This window comes from Tachyglossus aculeatus, chromosome 14, assembly GCF_015852505.1.
Source record: "Tachyglossus aculeatus isolate mTacAcu1 chromosome 14, mTacAcu1.pri, whole genome shotgun sequence".
NCBI lineage: Eukaryota > Metazoa > Chordata > Mammalia > Monotremata > Tachyglossidae > Tachyglossus > Tachyglossus aculeatus.
Genome location: NC_052079.1, coordinates 58,575,615 through 58,598,960, shown reverse-complemented (window position 1 = coordinate 58,598,960; position 23,346 = coordinate 58,575,615). Strand labels below are relative to the sequence as shown.

General features: G+C 51.3%; 1 protein-coding gene across 1 annotated transcript in view; it reads right to left on the bottom strand.

The window, feature by feature from the left end:
• Nucleotides 1-357: 357 nt before the first annotated feature.
• The window catches only part of SHISAL1 (shisa like 1), a 30,608-nt gene continuing 7,619 nt past the window's right edge, over nucleotides 358-23,346 (bottom strand). The window contains exons 2-5 of the mRNA XM_038756616.1: nucleotides 13,308-13,409; nucleotides 12,023-12,236; nucleotides 4,391-4,717; nucleotides 358-998 (exon numbers count right to left, since the gene is read on the bottom strand). Of these exons, the coding sequence (XP_038612544.1) occupies nucleotide 998; nucleotides 4,391-4,717; nucleotides 12,023-12,236; nucleotides 13,308-13,374 (609 nt within the window). The 5' untranslated portion in view covers nucleotides 13,375-13,409 and the 3' untranslated portion in view covers nucleotides 358-997. The remainder of the gene's footprint in view (nucleotides 999-4,390; nucleotides 4,718-12,022; nucleotides 12,237-13,307; nucleotides 13,410-23,346) is intronic.

Sequence of the window (23,346 nt, the reverse complement as noted above, 5' to 3'; positions counted from 1 at the left end):
ACTCAGACTCTTCCGAAGGCCCTCTGGCCAATTTTCCAGAACATGCTGAACTTGGACAGCACTGTTCCTTTCACTTTTCCAAAGTGCCTTAACTTCAGTAATCTTGTTTCATTCTCACAACACCCTGTGAGGTAGGAACCCTTATCCCCATTTTACAGAGGAGGAGGAGACTGAGGCCCAGAGCAGTTCAGTGGCTTGCCCAAGATCGCACAGCAGCCAGGGTCAGAGTCGGAAGTAGAACCAGGGTCCTCCGATTCCCAGCCTCATGCTCTTTCCATTGGGCAACACTGCGGATGACCAGGTTGGGCAGTGAGATCTATGATGGGAAGGAAATCCCCCAGAATTCCCCGGTACACCCCCTCTCCTCCCAACCCCCATCCCCTTTCAACCGTCCAAATTAAGCCGACTGGACCACGATGAGCCTTCCCCTCTCCTCCAGTGCCGGTGGAGGCCTTTCTACCTCAGGTCTGGAGAGGAGGGGCCCCGACACCATGCCGGTCTGAGCTCCAGTGCCCACCCTGCTGTGGCCCATGTCCACCGGACCCCTTGGGACCCTCTTGCTCAGTGCTCTGGTGAGCGGTGCTCTGCTCATGGGGGCAGTGGATTGGGTGAAGGCGGGGAAGCGGGGATTGTCTTCAGCCTAACTCGTGGTCTGGAAACCAGGCATCCAGAGCCGTGAACAAGCCATTGACCCCCCCCTGAGCCCCACCATCGGCTGCATCCGAGAGACAGTTGAACACAGAAATATTGCTTACTGACATCTGCCTGGGGAAGCCCTGCCCGGGACACCTCTTCCCTTGCCGTTCAGTGGGAGGGTCCCAAGGGGCATGGGATGCTGGCCCTCTGCCGCCATCTTGGCCCTCCACCGCAATCTTGGCTCCCCGTCAACATGTTGGCCCGGCCGGGTCCCTGCCGTGCAGGATCTCCTGCTGGAAGCTGTTGGTTGGGGCTTTGACATCTCCTCTCCCAACCTGAGGCACATGGATGACTGTTTGTTTCTAGGGAGAAAGCACAGCAGCGTCAATCCTAAGTGCAGACCCAGATCCTGAGGTAGGAGGGCAGGTCATGAGTTTAAGCATGCAGTGAGGTGAATGGGTTGATGGGAAGAGCCCTGCTAGTATGTTTGGTTTTGTTCTCTGTCTCCCTCTTTTAGACTGTGAGCCCACTGTTGGGTAGGGACTGTCTCTATATGTTGCCAATTTGTACTTCCCAAGCACTTAGTACAGTGCTCTGCACATAGTAAGCGCTCAATAAATACTATTGATGATGATGATGATGATCCGGGGACCTGGGGATACAGACCTGGGGATCCGGGTGTCAGGAATCTGGGGATTCCAAGCACAAGGACCAGCCAGGAAGGGATCAGTTCTGACTGTCTCCCCCAGACTCCTTTAACCACCTTAATGTCTGTGGCTTCCCTTATTCCTTAACACACATGCTCACTCACTCACTCTGACTCCCTCACCCACTCAGACCCTCACCCACTCACTCCCTCTCTCATGTCCTCAGTACCTCACATGCTCATACACACACTCACTCTTGTGTTCTCTCACACTCACTCCCCTGGCACTCGCTTTCTCCCTCATGCAGTTACTCACTTCCTCACACTTGCATTCACTCCCCAACATGCTCACTCACACACCCATTCACTCAGGGTAGATGTGAATGCCCAGCTTGGGAGAAGCACCTGAAGAGGGCATCTGAGGAAGACTCCAGGACCAAGAGGATTATAATCTGGGTCTCCTGGCTCCCGGACACCAGCGAGGCTCTGCCCACTGGACCGCTACACCTCCCAGCCAGCGCTTTCCTCCCTCTCGTTGCTAATGAGGGAGGAGGCTGCTGCCTTGGACACGAGGTTGCTCTGCTATCAGGGCCAATGATTGATTTATAACCCCGGCAACAGCATGAAGCTCAAAATGAGATGTAGGAGAGAACGGTTTCTGCTTGATTCCATACCAAGAGTGCAGTTGAACCGGCTGTCCCTTGAAACCAGGCATTTTTGCTAGACACTTTTTTTTTACGGTATTTGTTAAGCACTTAGTATGTGCCAGGCATTGCACTAAGGGCTGGGGTAGATACAAATAGATTGGACTCAGTCCATGCCCCACATGGAGCTCACAGTCATTCATTCATTCATTCATTCAATCGTATTGATTGAGCGCTTACTGTGTGCAGAGCACTTTACTAAGTGCTTGGAAAGTACATGTTGGCAACATATAGAGATGGTCCCTACCCAACAGTGGGCTCACAGTCCTCATCCCCATTTTAAAGATGAGGTAACTGAGGCATGGAGGAGTGAAGTGAATTGCCCAAGGTCACACAGCAGACAAGCAGCAGATCCAGGACTAGAATCCAGGTCCTCTGACTCCCAGAGGAACCTATCCACTAGGCCACACTGTTTCTCAACTATTTAGCAAGTATTTGATGCTACGTGGCCCTACCTAGCCCTGTGGAAGGAAGCACCACTGGTTTGGGGCGGGTGGATGGCTGCCCCCCTGCCCCCACCCTCTGAGATGTCTCTGTGGGGAGGTGCAGACTGCGAATTCCAGGGTCCCACTAAAATAACCCTTCAGCAGTCTTCCCTTAGCCACCAGGCCGCAGTGGTCCAGATTCCCAGCCGCAGAAATGTACACACATGGGCATGGTCTAAGTGAGTCAGCCCCTGTCAGAGTGGTTACTTGTCTCGAGAAATCTTTCATGCCATTTCTTTGGAGGCTTCAGCCAGGCAAGCATCATTCTGACTAGAGTCGGTCTCCTTCGGGAGGCCTTCCCTGATCAACACCTTGCCTACTGAATGCTCCTTTAGCCAAGTGTGTATGTGTGTGTGTGTGTGTGCATGTATGTACATGTGTGAGTGTGTACACTTTGGTCTCGAGCTTATCCAGTCAGTGCTGGTGTTTTAATGCGGGCTCCTGGGAGTCTGCTTTGTCAGCACACTCCCCACAGCCTGGGGTCTGGTCTGGGATGACCCAGCTTTCCTCAGTTTGGGGACTGATTCGCGGGTGGGAGGTGCTGGCTGCTTCTGGATTTTTCAAGGGACAATTTCTCAAGTGGCCGGCGAATTCTGGCAGGGATCTGAGAAATGTGGGAATGGCCAGCTGGATGCTCAGATAGCTGACTGGCTGGCTGACTGGTTGGCTAAACAGGTCAGTTTGAGGGACTGTCCAGGAGAGAAAGGAAAAGCAACTCAGAAAACCCTGGTACCTTGTACCTCGTTCTCGCCTGTCCCGCCATCGACCCCCGGCCCACATCATCCCCCGGGCCTGGAATGCCCTCCCTCTGCCCATCCACCAAGCTAGCTCTCTTCCTCCCTTCAAGGCTCTACTGAGAGCTCACCTCCTCCAGGAGGCCTTCCCAGACTGAGCCCCTTCCTTCCTCTCCCCCTCGTCCCCCTCTCCATCCCCCCATCTTACCTCCTTCCCTTCCCCACAGCACCTGTATATATGTATATATGTTTGTACATATTTATTACTCTATTTATTTTACTTGTACATATCTATTCTATTTATTTTATTTTGTTAGTATGTTTGGTTTTGTTCTCTGTCTCCCCCTTTTAGACTGTGAGCCCACTGTTGGGTAGGGACTGTCTCTATATGTTGCCAACTTGTACTTCCCAAGCGCTTAGTACAGTGCTCTGCACACAATAAGCGCTCAATAAATACGATTGATGATGATGATGATGATGATGATGATGATGGTTTGGGCTGTGAGTTGAACTCGTCGGGAGAAATGAGATCCTGCGACTTGGACATGCCCGCTGGAAAGCTGCTACTTAAATCGGGAATCCAGGAGCTTCCAGAAATGAGCCCAGAGAGTGGGGGATAGAGTGAGCAGAAACAATCTCTGCCCTCAAGGAGCTGACAGTGTACTATGTGCAGAGCACTGTGCTGAATGCTGGGGAGAGGACAAAAAGAGAAGTGGCTTATTCCCTGCCCCGGTGCTGCCCGGCTGGGGAATAGCAGTTGGAGATGTCATCTGGGACCAAGAGGGCAGTGACCCATGTAGACATGAGTGGACCTTCCATGTGCCCACCCACCCCGAAGCCAGATTCTACCTGAATCACGGAGTTGGCCTTTTGCACATAATCATAATAATAATAGTGGTACTTATTAAGTGCTTATTATGTTCCAGGCACTTTATTTAGCTCTGGGGTGGATACAAGCAAGTCGGGTGGATTGGACGCAGTCCCTGACCCACATTGGGCCCACAGTCTTAATCCCCATTTTACAGATGAAGTAACTGAGGCACAGAGAAGTGTAGTGACTTGCCCAAGGGCTCACAGCAGACAAGTGGTGGAGCCAGGATTAGAACCCATGAGCTTCTGACTCCTAGGCCCATGCTCTATCCAGTAGGCCATGCTGCTTACTTAAGTAACTTTGTAAGCACTTACCAGGCGGAGGAGCTGTGAAAAGAGAGCAACGTCGGCTTCCGCGAGTCCCCCTTTGGAGCAGGTCCCGGTGGCGACGTGGCACAGGCTGAGGCGGCAGGGGCCGAGACAGGCGGTGGGGGCCGGGCACGGTCCGGGCGTGGTGGAGCCTGAGCAGGGCTGCCCCAAGGGCCCGGCCCCGGCTTCATCCACGCAGCCTGGAGGCCCCAGCGGGCCAGGTACAGCTTGCAGACATCATAGTTCATTGCCGAGTAGTGCACCAGATCCAGGACCAGCAGGCCCAGCACAAAGAAGCCATACACCCAGACGCCAAGTAGGGCAGGGTAGTTGCTGCAGGGGAGAGATCAGGGCTGGAAGGGTGGGGCACCAGGGGCCAATAGGCCCGAGATCGCGCTCGCCCAATGTTTAGAAACCAAGGCAACGGGACACCAGGCAGAACCAGCCACAACCCTTGTGTGATCTGGGCTACTTGGAGGGCAGTTCTTCATCTGGGCTATCTGGGCTATCAGGGCTGGTCCAGGATCTGGAACATACTGGAGCCAGCCTGGGATCTGGGCTATTTTAGAGACAGTCCAGGACAAGGAATATTTGGGAGCCGGTCAAGGATCTGGAATATTTTGGAGTCCATCTGGGATCTAGAATATTTTGGAGCTGGACCAGGTTCTGGGCTATTTTGAAACCTGCTTGGGATCTGGAATATTTAGGAGCCAGTCTGGGATCTGGGCTATTTTTTCCTAGCACAGGGAAGAGGGGCCCCTGGAGGAATTGAACAGTCAAGGGTTTCAAATAGAAGAAACATGCCTTCCCCTGGCAGGGAATGAACATATGGAATCTGTTCCTACAGGTGCAAAATAGAAATATCAGCGGGGTCCAGAAGGGTTTGTATAAACCAGTGGTTAGCTGGGCCATGCTGGTTCACTAGAGGAAAACAAGGGAGAGCCAGAGGGATGTTAGTTGGTTCATGCTAGGTCACTGGGGGAGAGTCAGGGAGGGAGAGGGAGAAGGCAGGGATATTGGGTGGTCCATGCTGGGTCACTGGGGGAAGAGTCAGGGGTGGAGAGGGGAGAATCATGGGATGTTGGATGGTCCATGATAGGTCACTCAATGTTGAGTCAGGGATGGGGAGGGGAGAGTCAAGAGGTTTGGATGGTCTGTGCTGGGTCACTTGAGAGAGTCAGGGGGCTTAGTTGGGTGTGTGTCCATCCCAAGGCTCCTGCTCATGTCCAGCTGATGTCCATCTCTGAACAGTCTTCTCAGAGATGGACTACACTGACCTGTCCCAGCAGGGGTGGGATCAAAATCACTGGTTATTTCCCTGTGGCCAGGGCCATGGACTCTGGAAGGACGGGGTCCCCAGCCATCTGCACACTACTTCCCCCTAGGGCTCGGGGTCTGTCCACATGGCCAGCCAGAGAACCCCAGCTCCTAGCTTGAGGGCTGAGTGGCTCACAAGGTGCCCCAAACTCAGTCGAGGGGAGCCTCCTCGAGTCCGCTCACCTGGACCATAGGCCCAGAGGAGAACCCTGGGTCCATCCTGTCCCTCGTGTTCTTCGGGGCATCCAGACTAGGGAGATAACAAGAACACCCCACCCCCTCTGGTTGGCTATGTTGTCCTGTCCGGGGCCGGATGACTCTTCCTCTTCTGTCCTTTTGGCATGGGCCTCTCCACCACCTTCCGTTTGGACAGACCTGACAAGCCTGGCCCAGCCTGGCCCAGAACCCCTCTGTAAGCCATCAGCTGCGTTGTCAGAGCCGCCCAGGGCCGACAAATTGTTTGAAAATACAGAGGATGAGGCAGCCTTCCTGACGGCGAGGCCCCTTTTGAAGCACAGATCTAATGTCCTCCATCACACCCCGCTTTTCTTGTGGGAAGCAGTAATTAAAGCTTGAACGTTGGAGAGTCTCAGCCTCCCTCTGCTCTGAGCACAGCGGGGGATCAGTTCCATGGAGCCCCGCCTCAGCCTTTCCGAGGAGCCCATCTTACAGTTCAGCTGGGCAGGCTCTGGAGGCTGAGATCCCACAGGATATGTGGGGTTGGGATTCTTGGGGGGGATTCAGATCCCAGGAAAATGAGAAATGACCCTACAATGTGTTTTTTCTGCTTTCTGCTAGATCGTAAGCTCCTCCAGCGCAGGTATCCTGTTGCTAACTTTTGTATTCAGTCAATCATATTTCTTGAGCACTTACTTTGTGCAGAGTACTATGGTAAGTGCTTGGGAGAGTACACTATAACAGAGTTGGTAAGTAGGTTCTCTGCGCTCAATGCTTACTGCAGTGCTCTGAACCCAGTAGACTGGTAGCTCCTCGAGGGCAGGGATTGTATCTGCTAACTTTTTTGTACTCTCCCAGGGACTCAGTATAGTGCTGTGCACTTAGCAGACTATAAGCTCCTTGAGGGCAGGGATCATATCCTCTGTCTCTACCATCCTTGGTGAGGTGTCAGTCCAGTGCTTGGCCCCCAGTAGACAGTCAAAGCTATCAGTGGATTAGCTGATGGACAGATTGATGGACTGGGGTTGAGCACCGGGGTGACTCTCCTGAAGGTGGGCCATCCTTCTGTCACTTGTCTGCTGTGCGACCTTGGACAAGTCACTTCACTTCTCTGTATCTCAGTTACCTCATCTGTAAAGTGGGGATTAAGACTGTAAGCCCTATGTGGGACAGGGACTGTGTCCAGCCCAATTTGCTTGCATTCTCCCCCAGCACTTAGTACAGTGCCTGACACATAGTAAGTGCTTAACAAATACTACACATAAAAAAAACCATGTGCTTCTGACTCCAAGGCCTGTACTCTATCCATTAGGCCAAGCTGCTTCCCACTTAGCTCCCAGGAGGCACTTAGTACATAGCAAAATAACAAGAATACCAGTATCAACATCAAGAAAAGTCACAGCCTTTTCTGGGCAGTCACAGCTGTGGCTGTCAAGTCTGGACCAATCAGACTGGGAGTCCTCAAGAGGGCTGCCAGCACTTGATTCACTCAACTGTCCTGGTAGGGGCCCAGTTGGAGAACTGGGCAATGACTGGGTGATGACCCTCTATGACCAAGCCCGTGGTCTAATGAGTCCTGGGAATCTGAGTTAAAAAAAAGTGCTTTGACCTTAATTATTTGTATTTTTCAGATTAAAACATTCTTGACTGGAATCATCTGGTCAGGGAAGTAGCATGGCCTAGTGGATAGAACATAGACCTGGGCATCAGAAGACCATGGATTCTAATCTCAGCTCCACCACTTGTCTGCTGTGCGACCTTGAGCAAGTCACTTCACTTGTCTGTGCCTCAGTTACCTCATCTGTAAAATGGGGAGTGAGACTGTGAGCCCCAAGTGGGACATGGACTGAGTCCAACCTGATTAGCTTGTATCTACCCCAGCTCTTAGCCCAGTGCCTAGCATGTAGTAGACACTTAACAAATGCCATATATACAATAAAAGAACAAAAAACAAACAAACAACAAAACCTGGCTGGCTTGTGGGTCTTTGTCCAGGTCCCCGTTTACTTCCAGAGCTCACAAGCAAACATTTCCAGTAGAAAAAAAGCACCCGTAACAATCATAATGGGACCCTAAATTTGTGGATAAGGGCTTTTATTTTTCCAAAACGTTTTAACTACAAATTGTCTCATTTCCACTTCCCATTGATAGTTAATGATGGTATTTGTTAAGCTTCTGCTGTTCCTAGACTGTTAGCTCATTGTGGGCCGGGAATGTGCCTGTTTACTGTTGTACTGAACTATCCCAAGCTCTTAGTACAGTGCTCTGCACACAGTAAGAGCTTGGTAAATATGACTGACTGACTGTTCCAAGCACTGGGGTGGATACAAGTTAATCAGGTCAGACACCATCCCTATCTCACATGGGGCTCACAGTCTATTTAGGAGGGAAAACAGGTCTTGAATCCCCATTTTTAAACAGTTGAGGAAACTAAGGTATAGAGAAGTCAAGTGACTTGCCCTGGGTTCCATAGGAAGTAGGTGATGGAGTCAGGCCCTGTGCTCTTTCCAGTAGGCCATGTTGCTTCTTCTAAAATGGCTGCTTCAAGGTGGATCTGGCTTTACGAAAGAACACTACCCTTACATTATGCGGGGCGGGACAGCAGCGCAAGAAGTAGCGTGGCTTAGTGGCAAGAGCCCGGGCTTGGGAGTCAGAGGTCGTGGGTTCTAATCCCGGCTCCGCCGCTTAGCAGCTGTGTGAACTGGGGCAAGCCACTTCACTTCTCTGGGCCTCAGTTTCCTCATCTGTAAAATGGGGATGAAGACTGTGAACCCCACGTGGGACAACCTGATTATCTTGAACCTACCCCGGTGCTTAGAACAGTGCTTGGCACATAGTAAGCACTTAACAAATGCCATCATCATCACCCCAGGATCATTGTTAGGTGTAGAGAGGCAGGGGTCTGATTCCCATTTTACAGAAGACCAAACTGAAGCCCAGAGAGGTTGACTGCCTTGGCCCAAGGTCACAGAGCAAACCAGCCCACTGATTCAATATAGAAAAATATTTTCTGCACTACTTGGGTGACCCTCACATGTCAAGATCGCATAACCCTGTGAAAAAGTGGGAACTGGGAGAGAAGCAGAGACTGAGAATCAAGCACTTGTGAAATGAGATTAATTTAAAATCTCAAAGCCAATTAGCTCTTTGTGGTCTGAAGCCCTTTGGGGAGGGAAACCTCAGTCTCTCTGGCTCCCGGCCTAGCAGCAGATAGACTCTGCACCCCAGGGACTCTGACTCCAGAGTCAGCCTGGTAGGGAGGGGGCTTGGGTGTGGGTGTGCCCGGGGGCACCTAGAGTCATTTAGATGCTATGACAACCCCCAGATCCTCCAGGACTACTCATTTTTAACCTGGCAGTTCCTGAGCCCTACTGCTCCTAGATCGCAACCCTGGATCTTCCCAGCCTCACCATCTCCTGCCTCTCCACTCTTCTGTCTCTGTCCCCTGTTCACCATCCTGGAACCCCTACAAAAATCCACTTGGCCACAGGGCTCCCCATCTGCGAAGCCTCTTGCAATCCCTCCTCCTCCTTCTCCCTATTCTCCTCCTCCCTCCTTCTCCTTCTGTTCATCCAGAAGTCATTTCCCCCAAGTAGTCATGGCCTCCCAGACTCCAGGCTGCCATAGCATTTATGTGTGGAGAGCCACTTAAGCTCACTTGTTTTTCCACATTCTTGCTCTTAGCAATTGTAGCTATGCTTCTCATCTAGCTCGGTGTGTGTGTGTGTGTGTGTGTGTGTGTGTGTGTGTGTGTGTGTGTGTGTGTGTGTGTGTGTGAGAGAGAGAGAGAGAGAGAGACGGAAAGAGAGAGGCACCTGCTCTGAAGTTTATGCTGTTCTCTCCCAAGCACTTAACACAGCGCTCTGAAAAAAAGCATTCAATGAATACTCAAATGAACAAATTCCTGTTTGTGTACTTGTGTGCTTATATCTATACAATCCTCAATAATCTTATTCCCGGAATGCTCTAAACTCTCTGAGGAGCTTTTCGGTGAGGGAAGGGGTTTGGGGTTTGAGGGAGTGGCTCTTTATAAAATCCCCTGGCCCCTCCGGGTTTTCTCTGCTTCCCAGATTGTCGACAATCATTGAGCACTTACAGAGCATCATTCCCTGCTCCAAGATTGGATCTTCCCAGCCCCGAACTGGGGAAGGCAGTGAGAATACAGGGGGCTTTTGTGAAGCCAGGGGAGTAATGCCTTAAGAGAGTGAGCTAGTGGACTGGAGCGCAGGGCAAGGGGCTTTTGCTGCATCCCCCCACCCTCCCCACCGCCACTCCCCTTCCCCCAGGAGGGCCTGCCGGGCTGAGACAGTGTGTATCCTGAGGATCACTGCTCATCTGAGGTTTGGGGCAGGCTCCAATTTTCCCTTCTTCCACAGTTTATTTTTATAGTTTCCTGAATATAAATATTTTCCTGTTAAATAGCGTGGACGGTCTTCCGGCTCTTGGCAGGGTGAAGGAGTGCTGATACCTGAGTCTTCCCCTCCTCCCTCTCGGCACTCGGTCTGCCTGGGCCGGGGGAGTGTTAGAGGATCCACACTTGCTGGGGGTCTGGGGGATGGGGGGTTTGTGACTGCCTGGGGGTCAGGGGGTTGCTGTCTCCTGTCAGAGGGGCCTTCCAAAGGTCTTTGTTTTCTACTGAGAGTCCAGACCCTGGGACCAGACGGGCCTGATCCTCACTCAAATCCTGAGCCCAGGGAGCCCCCAGGAGCCCCAAGACCCCGGGAAAACAAACGTGGCTTGGAATCAGGGGGTGATTCCAGAGAAAATGGCTTCATCTACACTGCCAGCCGTTAGGATGGAGAGTGCCCAAACTGGTTCCTATGGCCCAGGGTCACTGGGGCCACCCCCTCATTCCCACTCTCACCGCCCCCACTCAGTTTCCCAGCAAAGACCATCCAAACTCCTCACTCCCCTTTTCATCCCTGACCCTCCCCCAGTGACTCAGCAGGGACCATCCAACCCCCCTGACTCTCTCGGCTCCATCCCTGACTGTCGCCCCAGTGACCCAGCATGGACCATCGGACTCCCCTGACTTTCCCCTCTCCCTCCCTGATGCTCCCCCAGTGACCCAGCACAGATCCTTTTCTGTGTGTCTATCCAAACCCTTCTTAACCCGCTGACGTTTTTGGCCACATGGCTTCCTGTGGGAACAGATTCCGGGAACAGCCACACTCGGGCCTGGTCCCTTGAGTCTCTGGCTTTTCCTAGAGTCGGGCCCCCTGTTTTTCCCCTCCCCTTGCAGGCTCATCCCATGCAAGAGCAGGGATTCTCTCTGAGAATAGACTCAACTCCTACCCTAGCCCCTCCTGGCCTTGGCTAACTCCTCCTAGGCCCTCTTAATAATAATAATGGCATTTGTTAAGCGCTTACTATGTGCCAAGCACTGTTCTAAGCGCTGGGGGGGGGGAATACAAGGTAATCAGGTTGTCCCACGTGGGGCTCACAGTCTTAATCCCCATTTTACAGATGAGGTCACTGAGGCACAGAGAAGTTAAGTGACTTGCCCAAAGTCACACAGCTGACAAATGGTGGAGCCAGAATTAGAACCCATGACTCCCAAGCCTGTGCTCTTCCCACTGAGCCAAGCTGAACCCCTGCTAATCTCTCCTAGACCCTCCTAGACTCTCCTAACCCCTCCTGGTCTTGGCTTTCTCCTCCTAGACCCTCTTAACCCCTTTTAGCCTCTCCTAACCCCTCCTAGCCTCTGCTCACCTTGAGTCTCAAAACAACCGGCAAAATCAACCGAATCATAACTCACCAGGGTGATTGAGCCCCAGGAGGACAACAAGCCCAATTAGGAAACCAGGCCTAATGAATGCAGGTCATTAACAGGAAACATGTGCACATTTTGAGTAACATTTAGCTATGAAAAACAGCCTGGTGGAGGTGCGAAAAGGACCGATTGCACCCCTCCCCCCTTAGCCGATTGGGAGTCGGCTGCAGAGTGATGGCGGCAGATGGGTTTGGGGGAGGGGTCCCCACACACCCTCCCCCCATCCCCACCACCCAACCGGAGCTGGGACTGGAGGAATGGGGGCCACAGACTCCGAGCAGACCCCCACCCCCGTCTGCCTGCCTCACGCTGGGACAGTGGGCACCACCCTCCCCACATGGGGTCGGGTCTGGGGTTTCACAAGTACTCACTTGTGCATGAAACTCTCAGAGTGTCCAGTGAGGTTCATCCGCATCACGGCCTGGAACTCGGTGTCGTTGCAGCAGTACTTGAAGACGGTGTTGTTATGGTGACAGCAGAAGATGTAGGACTTATCGTCAGAGAGCCGTGGGCAGTGGAAGCCAAAGTGGTAGCGGCCTTTGTGGTCGGCATACGGCTCGCAGACGCGGAAGTGCGCAGATGATACTGTGGGAAAGGGACCCACCGGACCCGAGGGTCAGCTCCGGGAGGGCAGGACTGACTGATGCGACTGATTGATGGATCATGGGACACCAGCAAAGACCTCAACTGGCCATCGGGGAACATGGCCCAGAGGACAGAGCCTGGACCTAGCACTCAGGCGACATGGGCTCGAGTCCTGGTTCTGCCCCTGGACTGCTAAGGGGCCTTGGGTGAATCACTGAACCTCTCTGGGCCTCAGTTTCCTCATTTGTAAAATGGGGTTAAGACGCATGCTCTTGCTCCCTCTTAGACTGGGAATTCCACATGAGGCAGGGAATGTACCTCATCTGATTTTCTTGCATTCCCCCCAGAATTTAGCACTACACTAGAATCAATAGAAAATCCCTGTCCAGAGGAGCTTAGATTCTACTGTGTGCAGAGAGCTGTACTGAACCCTTGGGGAGTACAGTAGACTTAGTAGAATTAATCCCTGTCCACGAGGAGCTTCCAGTTTGGCACCCATGGGAGGTCAAGAGAGTCAGAGATCTGATCCTCATTTTATATAGGGGCACTGAGGCCCAGAGAGGTGAAGTGGCCCAGAGAGGTGAAGTGACTTGCCTGAGATCACACAGCAGTCTGGGGTAGAGATGGGACTAGAACGCGGAGATCGTGCCTGCCAGCCCTGTGCTCTGTCCTCTAGGCCTCTTGGCACAGAGCAAGCTCTTAATACTATGATTACTCGACTGTCAACTCCTCGAGGACGGGCTTAACATTTACTAACTCTATTGAATATACTCCCCCAAGCACTTAGAACAGTGCTGTGCACATAGTAAGTGCTCAATAAATACTATTGACTGATTGATTATCACTACTACGGTCTCACAAGAAGGCAGAGCAAACATCATGGAACAGTTAAGGTGGGGCAACAAGCCGGGAAAAAATATGTGAACACTGACTGAGGTGAGTCGCTGCTTCCCAAACACAGACCAGCCTCTCCTTCCGCCTCTCACTCCTCCCAATCATTGCCCCTCCACCACCACCCCCTGTCACCCATCCTACCAGTCGGCTCCCCGACTCTCAGGTAGCTCCTCTCACCTGTGGAGGTCAGCAAGGAGAAAACCACCATCAGCGCGTTGAGGGACTGTGAACCACAACCAGTCATCGTTGGCTTTCATCGGCCCGTCGGAGAATAATCACCTAATAACGCAGAGACCACAGGCGTTAAATGTCCTGTTGCCCTGGGAATAAGGCCCTGGAGCAGAGCCCAGGAGCAGGGCCTGGGAGGAAGGTCTGGGAGCAAGACCTGGGAGCAGGGCCCTGGTGGGGGTGACTGGCATCACAAGGGAGAGTGGACAGAGCTTTCTGACACTCTGATAGCCAAGAAGTCCTTTCTCCAGTTACGTAACAGTCTGGGGCCATTTCTTCTGGGTGGATCGGGGTCATGCACTACACTGCACTCCCCGAACATTCACTGGGGGTCTGTCACCAGCCACCCCCTCCCCTCTTAAACTTAGACTCCGAGCCTCTGGGGGCAGAGACTGGGTCTACTTTTCACCTGCAGATTTTCCTCTAATGTTTAACGCAGCGCTCTGCCTATGGTAGACACTCAATAGCCACTTTGACAACCACTTGAATGTCTGGAGTGTTTCTTGCTTTTAGCCGGAAATGTCTGTTTGCCGGTTAATTGTACTCTCCCAAGAGCTTCGTGCAGTGCTCCACACACAGTAAGCACTCAATAAATACGACTTAGTGAATGAACTTTTTAAAAGTGCTTTCTAATCAAATGTTTCATTTCACCATCAGTCAGTGGTATCTATTGAGTGCCTACTGTGTGCAGAGTCTATATTGAGCACTTGGGAAAGGACAATAGTTAGTAGACATGAACCCTGTCCATGAGGAGCTTACAGTCTACTGTGTGCACAGCACTGTGCTTGGGAGAGAACAATAGAGTTAGTAGATATGATCCCTGCCCTTAGAGAGCTTACAGTCTATTGTGCGCAGAGCACTGACTGAGCCCCCCTTTTCATCTCCTCCTCTTCCCCTCCCCATTGCCCTGACTCTCTCACTGTACTCTACCCCCTCCCCACCCTACAGCACTTGTGAATGTATGCACACATTTATTATTCTATTTATTTTATTAATGATATATATATCTATAATTCTGTTTATTTATAGTGATGCCTGTCTACTTGTTTTGCTTTATTTTCTTGTCTGTCTCCCCCCTTCTAGAGTGTGAGTCTGTTGATGGCTAAGGATTGTCTCTATTTGTTGCCAAATTGTACTTTCCAAGTGCTTAGTACAGTGCTCTGCACACAGTAAGCGTTCAATAAATACGATTGAATGAATGAATGAATGCTCTCACACAGTAAGTGCTCAATAAATACGATTGAATGAATAACACTTAGAAGAGTACAATTGTATTAACAGACATGATCCCTGCCTTTGAGGAGCTTACAGTCTGCTGTGTGCAAAGCATTGTACAAAGCACTTGGAAGAGTACAATAGAGTTGGTAGACATGATCCCTGCCTTCAAGGAGCTTACAGCCTTCTTTGTGCACAGTAGTGTCCTAAGCATTTGGGAGAAGACAATAGAGTTAGGCACAATCTCTGTCCAGAGGAGCTTAGTCTACTATGTGCAGGGTGCTGTACTGAGCACTTGGGAGAGTACAAAGAGAGTTAGTAGACTTGATCCCTGCCCACGAGAAGTTGCCAGTCTGGCATCACAGGGAAGTCGAGAGAGAAAGGGATCTGATCCCTATTTTACAGGGGGGAGCACTGAATACCAGAGAGGTGAAGTGATTTGTCTGAGATCACAAACAGGCTGGGGCAGAGCAGGGACTAGAACCCAGAGCTCATGACTGCCAGCCTTGTGCTCTGTTCTCTGGGCCACACTGCCTCCCCGGAACTAAGAAATGCAGAACTACTGGCTACACTGCTGCACTGGGAGGCAGCGAGAAGTGTGATGGGGGGTGGGGTGGGGTGGGGAGGGGGCTTTCCCAGAGTTCTTTGGAAGTGGGTGCTGCCTCCACTGGACCAAATTTCACCAGTGAAAGCCCTATGGAACTACAGCCCTGAGATTTGCCACTTGGTCACCTGAGGTCCAGTATGCAGCAAGGGCATGGATTATTAGCCTGTGGTCTCTGCTGGCTGTGTGGGTGGAGAGGAAGGGGCGGAGCCATGAGATGTCTTTAAGAAAGAAACAGGAAGGTTTGTCGGATTTCCGTCCTGGCATTCTGCCTCCTGAGGCTTCGGGATTCTGACTGGGGCTCTCCATGGGGGGTCACACTTCCATGAGAGCTAAATTCGGCCTAAACAGGACTTTTTCTTTTTCTTTTGAGCAGAACTCTAAGGATGTCAAAGGATGAAGAGTGACCCCATGGGTCTTTGTGGGACTTTAATTCCTCCAAAGCACCTGCACAACAGTGGCCTGCTTTATCTTCCCAGGAATAGCCTGCTTTACCCTTCTAGCAGTGTCCCTCTTTGTCCCCTCAGGAGTATCCCAGGAGGGAGGAAAGAAGGAAGAGAGGATGGCAGGGTGGCCATGGTTAACCTCACTTCACAAGGGAGAAAGCTGAGACTTGGAGAGATTTCTCTGGGACTTGCCCAAAGTTGCCGAGCAGGCCAGGGGCATAGCCAGAACTAGAACCCAGCTCTCCCGACTCCCTGCCCCACACTCGGCCCACCAAGCCACAACCACACTGACTGATTGATTAACCAGGCTGCCCTACCTCTAAAAAGGACAGCTTCCTGCCCATCTTTTCATTCATTCATTCAATCGTATTTATTGAGCACTTACAGTGTACAGAGTTCTGAGCTAAGATCTTGGGAGAGTACAATACAACAATAAACACTCACATTCCCTTCCCACAGTGAGCTTACAGTCTAGAGACAGCCCTTCTGCACAGGTTACAGGCCCAGAGCCTCTCGAACACAGAGGATTTCTGGTTCGTGTGTATGTGTGTGTTCTTGTGTGCCCAATAGTCCAGCATATACTACAGGGAGAGGGAGAAAAAGGTAGGAATTGTCTCTGTTGACGAATTGTGCTTTCCAAGTGTTTAGTACAGTGCTCTGCACACAGTAAGTGCTCAATAAATATGATTGAATGAATGAATGAAAAAGACAAGAAAAGTGGGCAGAGACAGAAAGAGACACATAGGCACTGAGAGATGCATACAGACTAAGATAGAGGTGGAGAAACACACAGATCCAGAGGGAGAAGTACTCACAAACACACAAACTGGAGACATACAGATCCAGAGGGAAAATGAACACAGACTCACACACACAGAAAGATGCTGGGAAGCACTCGGAGAGAGAGACAGATACATAGAAGGACCCTCAGCGACATCCACAGAGAGTGCCAGAGACATATTAGAACCTTGCTTGGCACATAGTAAGCACTTAAAAAATACCATTATTATTATACACCACCCCAGAGAGACAGGCATCCAGAGGCATATACACAAACACACACACTCACCCTGAGACATCCAGAGAATGAGTCGCATTCAGAGAAATGGACACCAGAGAAACCCAAAGAGAGATAGGAGAGATAGTGAGAAAGACCCCGAGAGATAGTGTTCTGCGTACGTCTTCCATTTACCCATTCCTCTCTGCATCAAGCAGAAGCTCCAGATCATCAGCTTTAAGGCACTCAATCAGCTCTGCCCCTCCTCACTCCTCTCCCACTGCACCACGGCTCACGCTCCTCATTCCCCTCAATCTAGTCTTTTCATTGTCTAGTTCCCCTCTCTGACTCTATCCCCTGATTGCTGCCCTCCCCTCGCCAGCCCCGTAAACATGATGTCCCCATCTCAGGCACGATGTTCTCCTCGAAATGTAGGGGGCAAGTGCCATGTCTTGGCCTGCAGGGACCCCATCTGTTTTGGAGGCTTCATCTTCGACAGGGCAAAGGGGTTGTTTCTCTCCTGGCCAGGATTGGAGGCTAAAAAAAGAGCAGAAGCCAGGCTGAGGCTCCACTGTCCATTTTCAGTGGACAATTCACTGGTACAGGCCTGTGAGTCCTGAGCCTGTGTAAATCTGCAAGGCTGGCCAGAGACCTCTCAGGTTGCAGAGTCTCTCAGAATTCCCAGAGTTCTTTGAGAAAAGAAGATGTTACCTCCCATCATGACTTTAATTACAAATGACTTAAGTGCCCCTTCTAGGGCTCTGATGGAAAGGCAGAAAACCATCATATAAGCCATCGCCGTGGGCTTGGCTTGCAACTTTCATCTTAGGATATCAAAGCAGCTCCTAAAGTATCAAGTAAGCAATTAATTAAACCATTAGCACCCCTGGGAAGAAGGGGGAGAAATAGGAGGAGGAGGAGGAAGCAAAAAGTGCAGGGCTGAGAGGGAATTGCAGCAGGGCTTGAGGAAGATGTGGGGATTGGGGCGGGGCGGGGGCTTGGTGGGGGAGGTGGTGGCACAGACAGGCCGGGGTCCAACGATCAGCAATCATGACCCAAGCAGGGCACCACCTGTAGCCACAGATGGAGAAGGCGCATGGCTTCGTGGGGCGAGGAGGGGTCCAGGACTAGAAGTCAAGAGACCTGGGTTCTAATCCTGGCTCTGTCAATCACCTGCTGCATGGATTTAGGCAAATCACTTCCCTTCTCTCAATTTCCTCATCTTTCATTCATTAATTAATTCATTCATTCACTCGTATTTACTGAGTGCTTACTGTGTGCAGAGCACTGTACTAAGAGCTTGGAAAGTACAATTCAGCAACTGATAGAAACAATCCCTACTCAACAATGGGCTCACAGTCTAGAAGCGAGGGAAACAGACAACAAAACAAAACAAGAAGCCAGGCATTAATAGCATCAATATAAACAAATAATTATAGATTATACACATCATTTATAAAATAGATAGAATAATAAATATGAACATATATACACAAGTGCTGTGCGGCAGGGAGGGGCATAGAGCAGAGGGAGGGAGTAGAGGCAATGGGGAGGGGAGGAAGAGCGGAGGAAAAGGTGGGCTCAGTCTGGGAAAGCCTCCTGGAGGAGGTGAGCTTTCAATAGGACTTTGAAGGGGAGAAATGAGCTAGTTTGGCAGATGTGAGGAGGGAGGGCATTCCAGCCCAGATGCAGGACATGGGCCAGGGTGGGGCAGGTGGGAACGAGGCCCAGTGAGGAGGTAAGCGGCAGCAGAGGAGCACAGTTTGTGAGCTGATCTATAGAAGGAGAGAAGGGAGGGAGGTAGGAGGGGACAAGATGATGGAGAGCTTTGAAGCCAATGGTGAGGAGTTTTTGCTTCATATGAAGGTTGATAGGTAATCACTGGAGAATTTTGAGGAGGGGTGTGACATGCCCAGAGCGTTTCTGTAGGAAAATAATCCGGGCAGTAGAGTGAAGTATAGTCTGAAGTGGGGAGTGGGAAGTGAAATGGGAAGTTAAGTCTTCTAGACTGTGAGCCCTTTGCTGGGTAGGGACTGTCTCTATATGTTGTCAATTTGTACTTCCCAAGCGCCTAGTACAATGCTCTGCACACAGTAAGTGCTCAATAAATACGATTGAATAAATGAATGAATGGGGAGAGACAGGAGGTTGGAAGATCAGAAAGAATGTTGATGCAGTAATCCAGTTGGGATACGATGAGTGATTGATATAACAATCACTAACAATTGTACTCATCCGTAAAACAGGGATTAAATACCCATTCTCCCCACTATTTAGACCCATGTGAGACAGGGACTGTGTCCGATCCAATTATCTTGGGTAGACGCATCTACCCCAGCGCTTAGTACAGTGCTTGGTATAGAGTGAGCACTTAGCAAATACCCCAGTTATTATTATTATTGCCTATAGAAAGATATGCTGCAGAAAGTTTGATTTAAATGTGCGAAGTCAAGTGACTCGGAGGCCCTGTTGCAGGAGAAGATCCTGGGAAATGGGGAGGCGAGGAGGCAGCAGGAAAGACAGCTCCAGGCACAGGAGGCAGCGGACACTGCAGCCAGCGGGGCCAGTGTGTGTGTGTGTGTGTGTGTGTGTGTGTGTGTGTGTGTGTGTGTGTGTGTGTGTGTGTGTGTGTGTGTGTGTGTGTGTGTGTGTGTGCGTGCGTGCATATATTCATACATCTGAATAATTTCATGTTTCCCCATTCATCTGCAACAGCATTTAATTTTTACAATGAATTCACGGTTGTAAAAATAAATCACTCTTTCTGACGTCCCACTGGCTGACAGAGGGCTAATGTGAGGGCACTAGGCACCATGGGGCTGAAGAATTTGATCGCTTTCCGAAACTGAGCTGGACTCTCCTGGGTGGTTCGGCCTGGTGAACAGAGCATGGGTCTGGTCATCGGTCAGGGGACCCAGATTCTCTTCCCCACTCCACCTGCCCTTGACCTGCCGGGTGACCCTAGATAGGAAACGAGGGGCAGGGGCAGGTATGATGCCTGACCTGATTATCTGTATTTATCACAGTGTTTGGCACAGGGCTGGACACAAGAGAAGCACTGAATACATCCCATCCTTCCTAGTCAGTGGAGTCCCTCTGTTTATACTGCCTCTTTGGCCGAGTCTCTCCATTTACACTGTCTCTGTGGTGGAGCCCTTCCATCTGCCCTGCTTCACTGGTAGAGTTTCTGTCCACACTGCCTCTCTGGTGGAGTCCTTCCATCTACACCACCTAGCCAATGCAGTGGAGTCCCTCCATCTACACTGCTTCACTGGTGGAGTTCCTGTCTACACTGTCCCTCCATCTACACTGCCTCACCAGGGGAGCCTCTCTGTCTACAGTGTGGTTCAGTGGAAAGAGCATGGGCTTAGGAGCCAGAGGTCATGGGTTCTCATCCCAGCTCTGTCATTTGTCAGCTGTGTGACTTTGAACAAGTCACTTAACTTCTCTGTGCCTCAGTGACCTCATCTGTAAAATGGGGATTAAGGCTATGAGCCCCATGTGAGACAACCTGATTACCTTGTATCTCTCCCATCACTTAGAACAGTGCTTGGCACATAGTAAGCTCTTAACAAACACCATCATTATTATTATGACTACACTGTTTTTCTGGTGGAGCTCCTCCATCTTCATTGCCTCGTTGGTGGAATCCCTCCATCTACTCTGCCTCGCTTGTGGAGTCCCTCTATCTACTTCGGCCCAGAAAATGACTACAGCATCTGGGAGGGCAAACGAGCCCACCAATGTGGTGTGCCAAGCCGCAGCTGCACGTCACAGAACCCAGAGAGCTGTAAGGATTTCCTCCGACCAACGGCACCCTACCCGGGGGTTGGCCAGACTTCAAGGCCCGGCTTGGAAGGCTGGGAAGTGCGTCCCCGCTCAGTGCCCTTCCATGTTTTTGGCCGAGAATGAGGTAAGTGGTGCCCAACAAGTGTTTGAAATAGCTTTCTCCCCTCACGGTGTCAACAGTTATGGAACTCCTCCAACTGGGCAGAAGGCCTGAACAGGGCAAATCCAGCCCAAGGTAGCAGTCGGTGGGTCCATCAGTAGTCAAACAGTTAGTAGATACGGTCCCTGACCTCAAGGAGCTTCCAGTCTACTGTGTGCAGAGCACTTACTGAGCGTTTTGGCAGGCACAATGGAGTTAGTAGACCCCTATTCCTGCCCTCAGGACCTTACAATCTTCTGTGTACAGAGCACTATACTGAACACTTGGAAGAAGGCAAGAGTTAGACAGAATCTCTACTCTCGAGGAGATTACGGTGTACCATGTCCAGAATACTGTACTGAGCATTTGGGAGAAGACAATATTTAGTATAATAATAATAATAATGATAAATATGATTGAATGAATGAATGAATGGTAGAAGCAATTCCTTCCCTCAAGGTGCTTAAATAGTCCAGATAACCTTCACCACCACCTGGATCTCCAGTCCTCCATTCTGGATAACTGAGAGTTCCCTGGGCAAAGCCAGGCCACCCCCAGCTTTAGACCATGACCTGCAGTTTCAGCTGGACCCTCTAAGGGGGGGGTACAATAAAGGCCAGACTGGCGTGCTGTGATCTGGAAAGGAGCTGCTCTGCCACAGGAGAAGCTCAGAGAGGATGGGTGGACTGGGAGGCCGCCATGAAAATGGTCCTGGGCACAGCAGGCAGCACATATGGCAGCCAGTAGGGACAGTCTCTGAGACTGTGTGTGTCTACGTGTGTGTGTGTTTGTGTGTGTGTGTGTGTGTGTGAGAGAGAGAGAGAGAGAGAGAGAGAGAAGAGAGAGAGCACAGTGTGTCTAGGATTGAGGGTCCCACACTGGTCCATCCAGCCACACACCCATCCACCAGGAAAGCTCACCATCAATGGAGTCTGTTTCAGGCCTACATCAAGGACTGTGGGCTGAAAGAAGAAACCACCAGTGGGTGGATGGTCTGTGCTGGGTCACTGTGGGGGAGAGTCAGGGATGAAGAGAGGAGAGTCAGGGGTGTGGGGTGGCCCATGCTGGGTCACTGGGGGAAGGTCAGGAATGCAGAGGGGAGAATCAGAGGCTTTGGATGGTCTGTATGGGTTCACTGGGGGAAAATTCAGGACTTTAATGTGTGTCCAGGAGGGCCACCAGCCCAGGGGTCCTCCTGGGGCCCCATTGGAGGGAGTGTCTGGTCTGGGCAGATGCTGGGTGGACACTGGGTGGATTCTGGGTGTACGCTGGTACCGGGCCCACAGGGACTCTGCTCGGGGTAGCAGCCCAGCAGTGAGCCCTGATGGACGGGCCCCTTAGGGCCGATGCCCGGGCATCCCCACAGCCACCGCCAGAGCCGGGCCCTGGCTCCCTCGGTCAGCCTGGCGGGGCAGCCGTGAGAGCGGAGACAAAGGGAGCCTCGCCCCCCGCAGGCACAGGCCGGGCGATGAGCTCACTGCCGGCAGGGGCAGCATGTGTCGCACCTGCTCCCAGATCTGTCCGTCCCTCTCCCAGCGCGCGGCCTAAATAGCACGGTATTAATAGACAGCCGTGGCCTTTAGGGTAGTGACTCGAGGCAGGAAGCAGGCAGCGAATGGGGGAAAAGGGCAGGAGAGAAACAGATCCACGAAAGCCCCCCTGCCCCCTCTCCCCTACCCTCTTCCCCCCCACCTCTCCCCATTCTTCCTCCCTCCCCAAACACCCTCCTCGGCTTTCCCTCCCTAATTCCAGTGCCCCTTCCTATTCCTCCTTTCGCCCATCTCCCACCCTCCACTCTTCCCAATCCTCCCTTCCGCAGCCCTTTCTTTCCTCGAGCCCTCCCCACTGCCCATCAGTCCCACGCCCCTATTCTCCCCTCCCCCCACCAGCTCATCTCTCCCTCTCTCCCCTCCCCACCTCAGCCCCTCTCCCCGACTCTCCCCTCCCCTTCCAGCCCCCCTTCTGGTATAGCTGCACTTCTGGAGTTCCTTCTTCAGCCTTCAGAGGTCCGGGTGTCTTTGCTCATACGAACGTATCAGTTCGCACTCATTTTCCCTTATCCTTCACCTTCTTATCTTCCCATGTTCCTATTTTTCTCCGCCCAGCCCCCACCTAAATCATTCCCACTTTTTGTAGATAAATTCTGTTGACCAAGTCTCTCCTATTAGAATGTCAGCTCAAGACTCTATTGCTTCTGCAACCTGTTGTCTTTTTCTGGTTTGTTTCCACTGTTAGACTGTATACTCCTTGAGGGCAGGGATAATGACTACTACTTCTATTGTGCTCTCCCAAGCACTCAATACAGTGTTCTGCAACTCGGAGACTGTAAGCCCTTGAAGGCAGAGATCGCCTCCAACTCTGCTGTATTCTACCTAGCACTTAGTGAAGTGCTCTGCATAGAGTAGATTGTCTCCTCGAGGGCAGAGATTGCTGTCTACTAATCCTACCGTCTTTTCCCAAGTGCTTAGTTTATAAAAAGAGCTATCCTTATACACCATCAATCAGTCAATTGTATTTATTGAGCTCTTACTGTGTGCGAAGCACAGTACTAAGCGCTTGGGAGAATACGTTATAACATTTAATACACATGTTCCTTGCCCACAACGAGCTATTCTACTGACATAGTGTTGTCCTGGGTCCAGTGATAATAATAATTATAATAATGATGGCATTTATTAAGTGCTTACTATGTGCAAAGCACTGTTCTAAGCTCTGGGGAGGTTACAAGGTGATCAGGTTGTCCCATATGGGGCTCACAGTCTTCATCCCCATTTTACAGATGATGTAACTGAGGCACA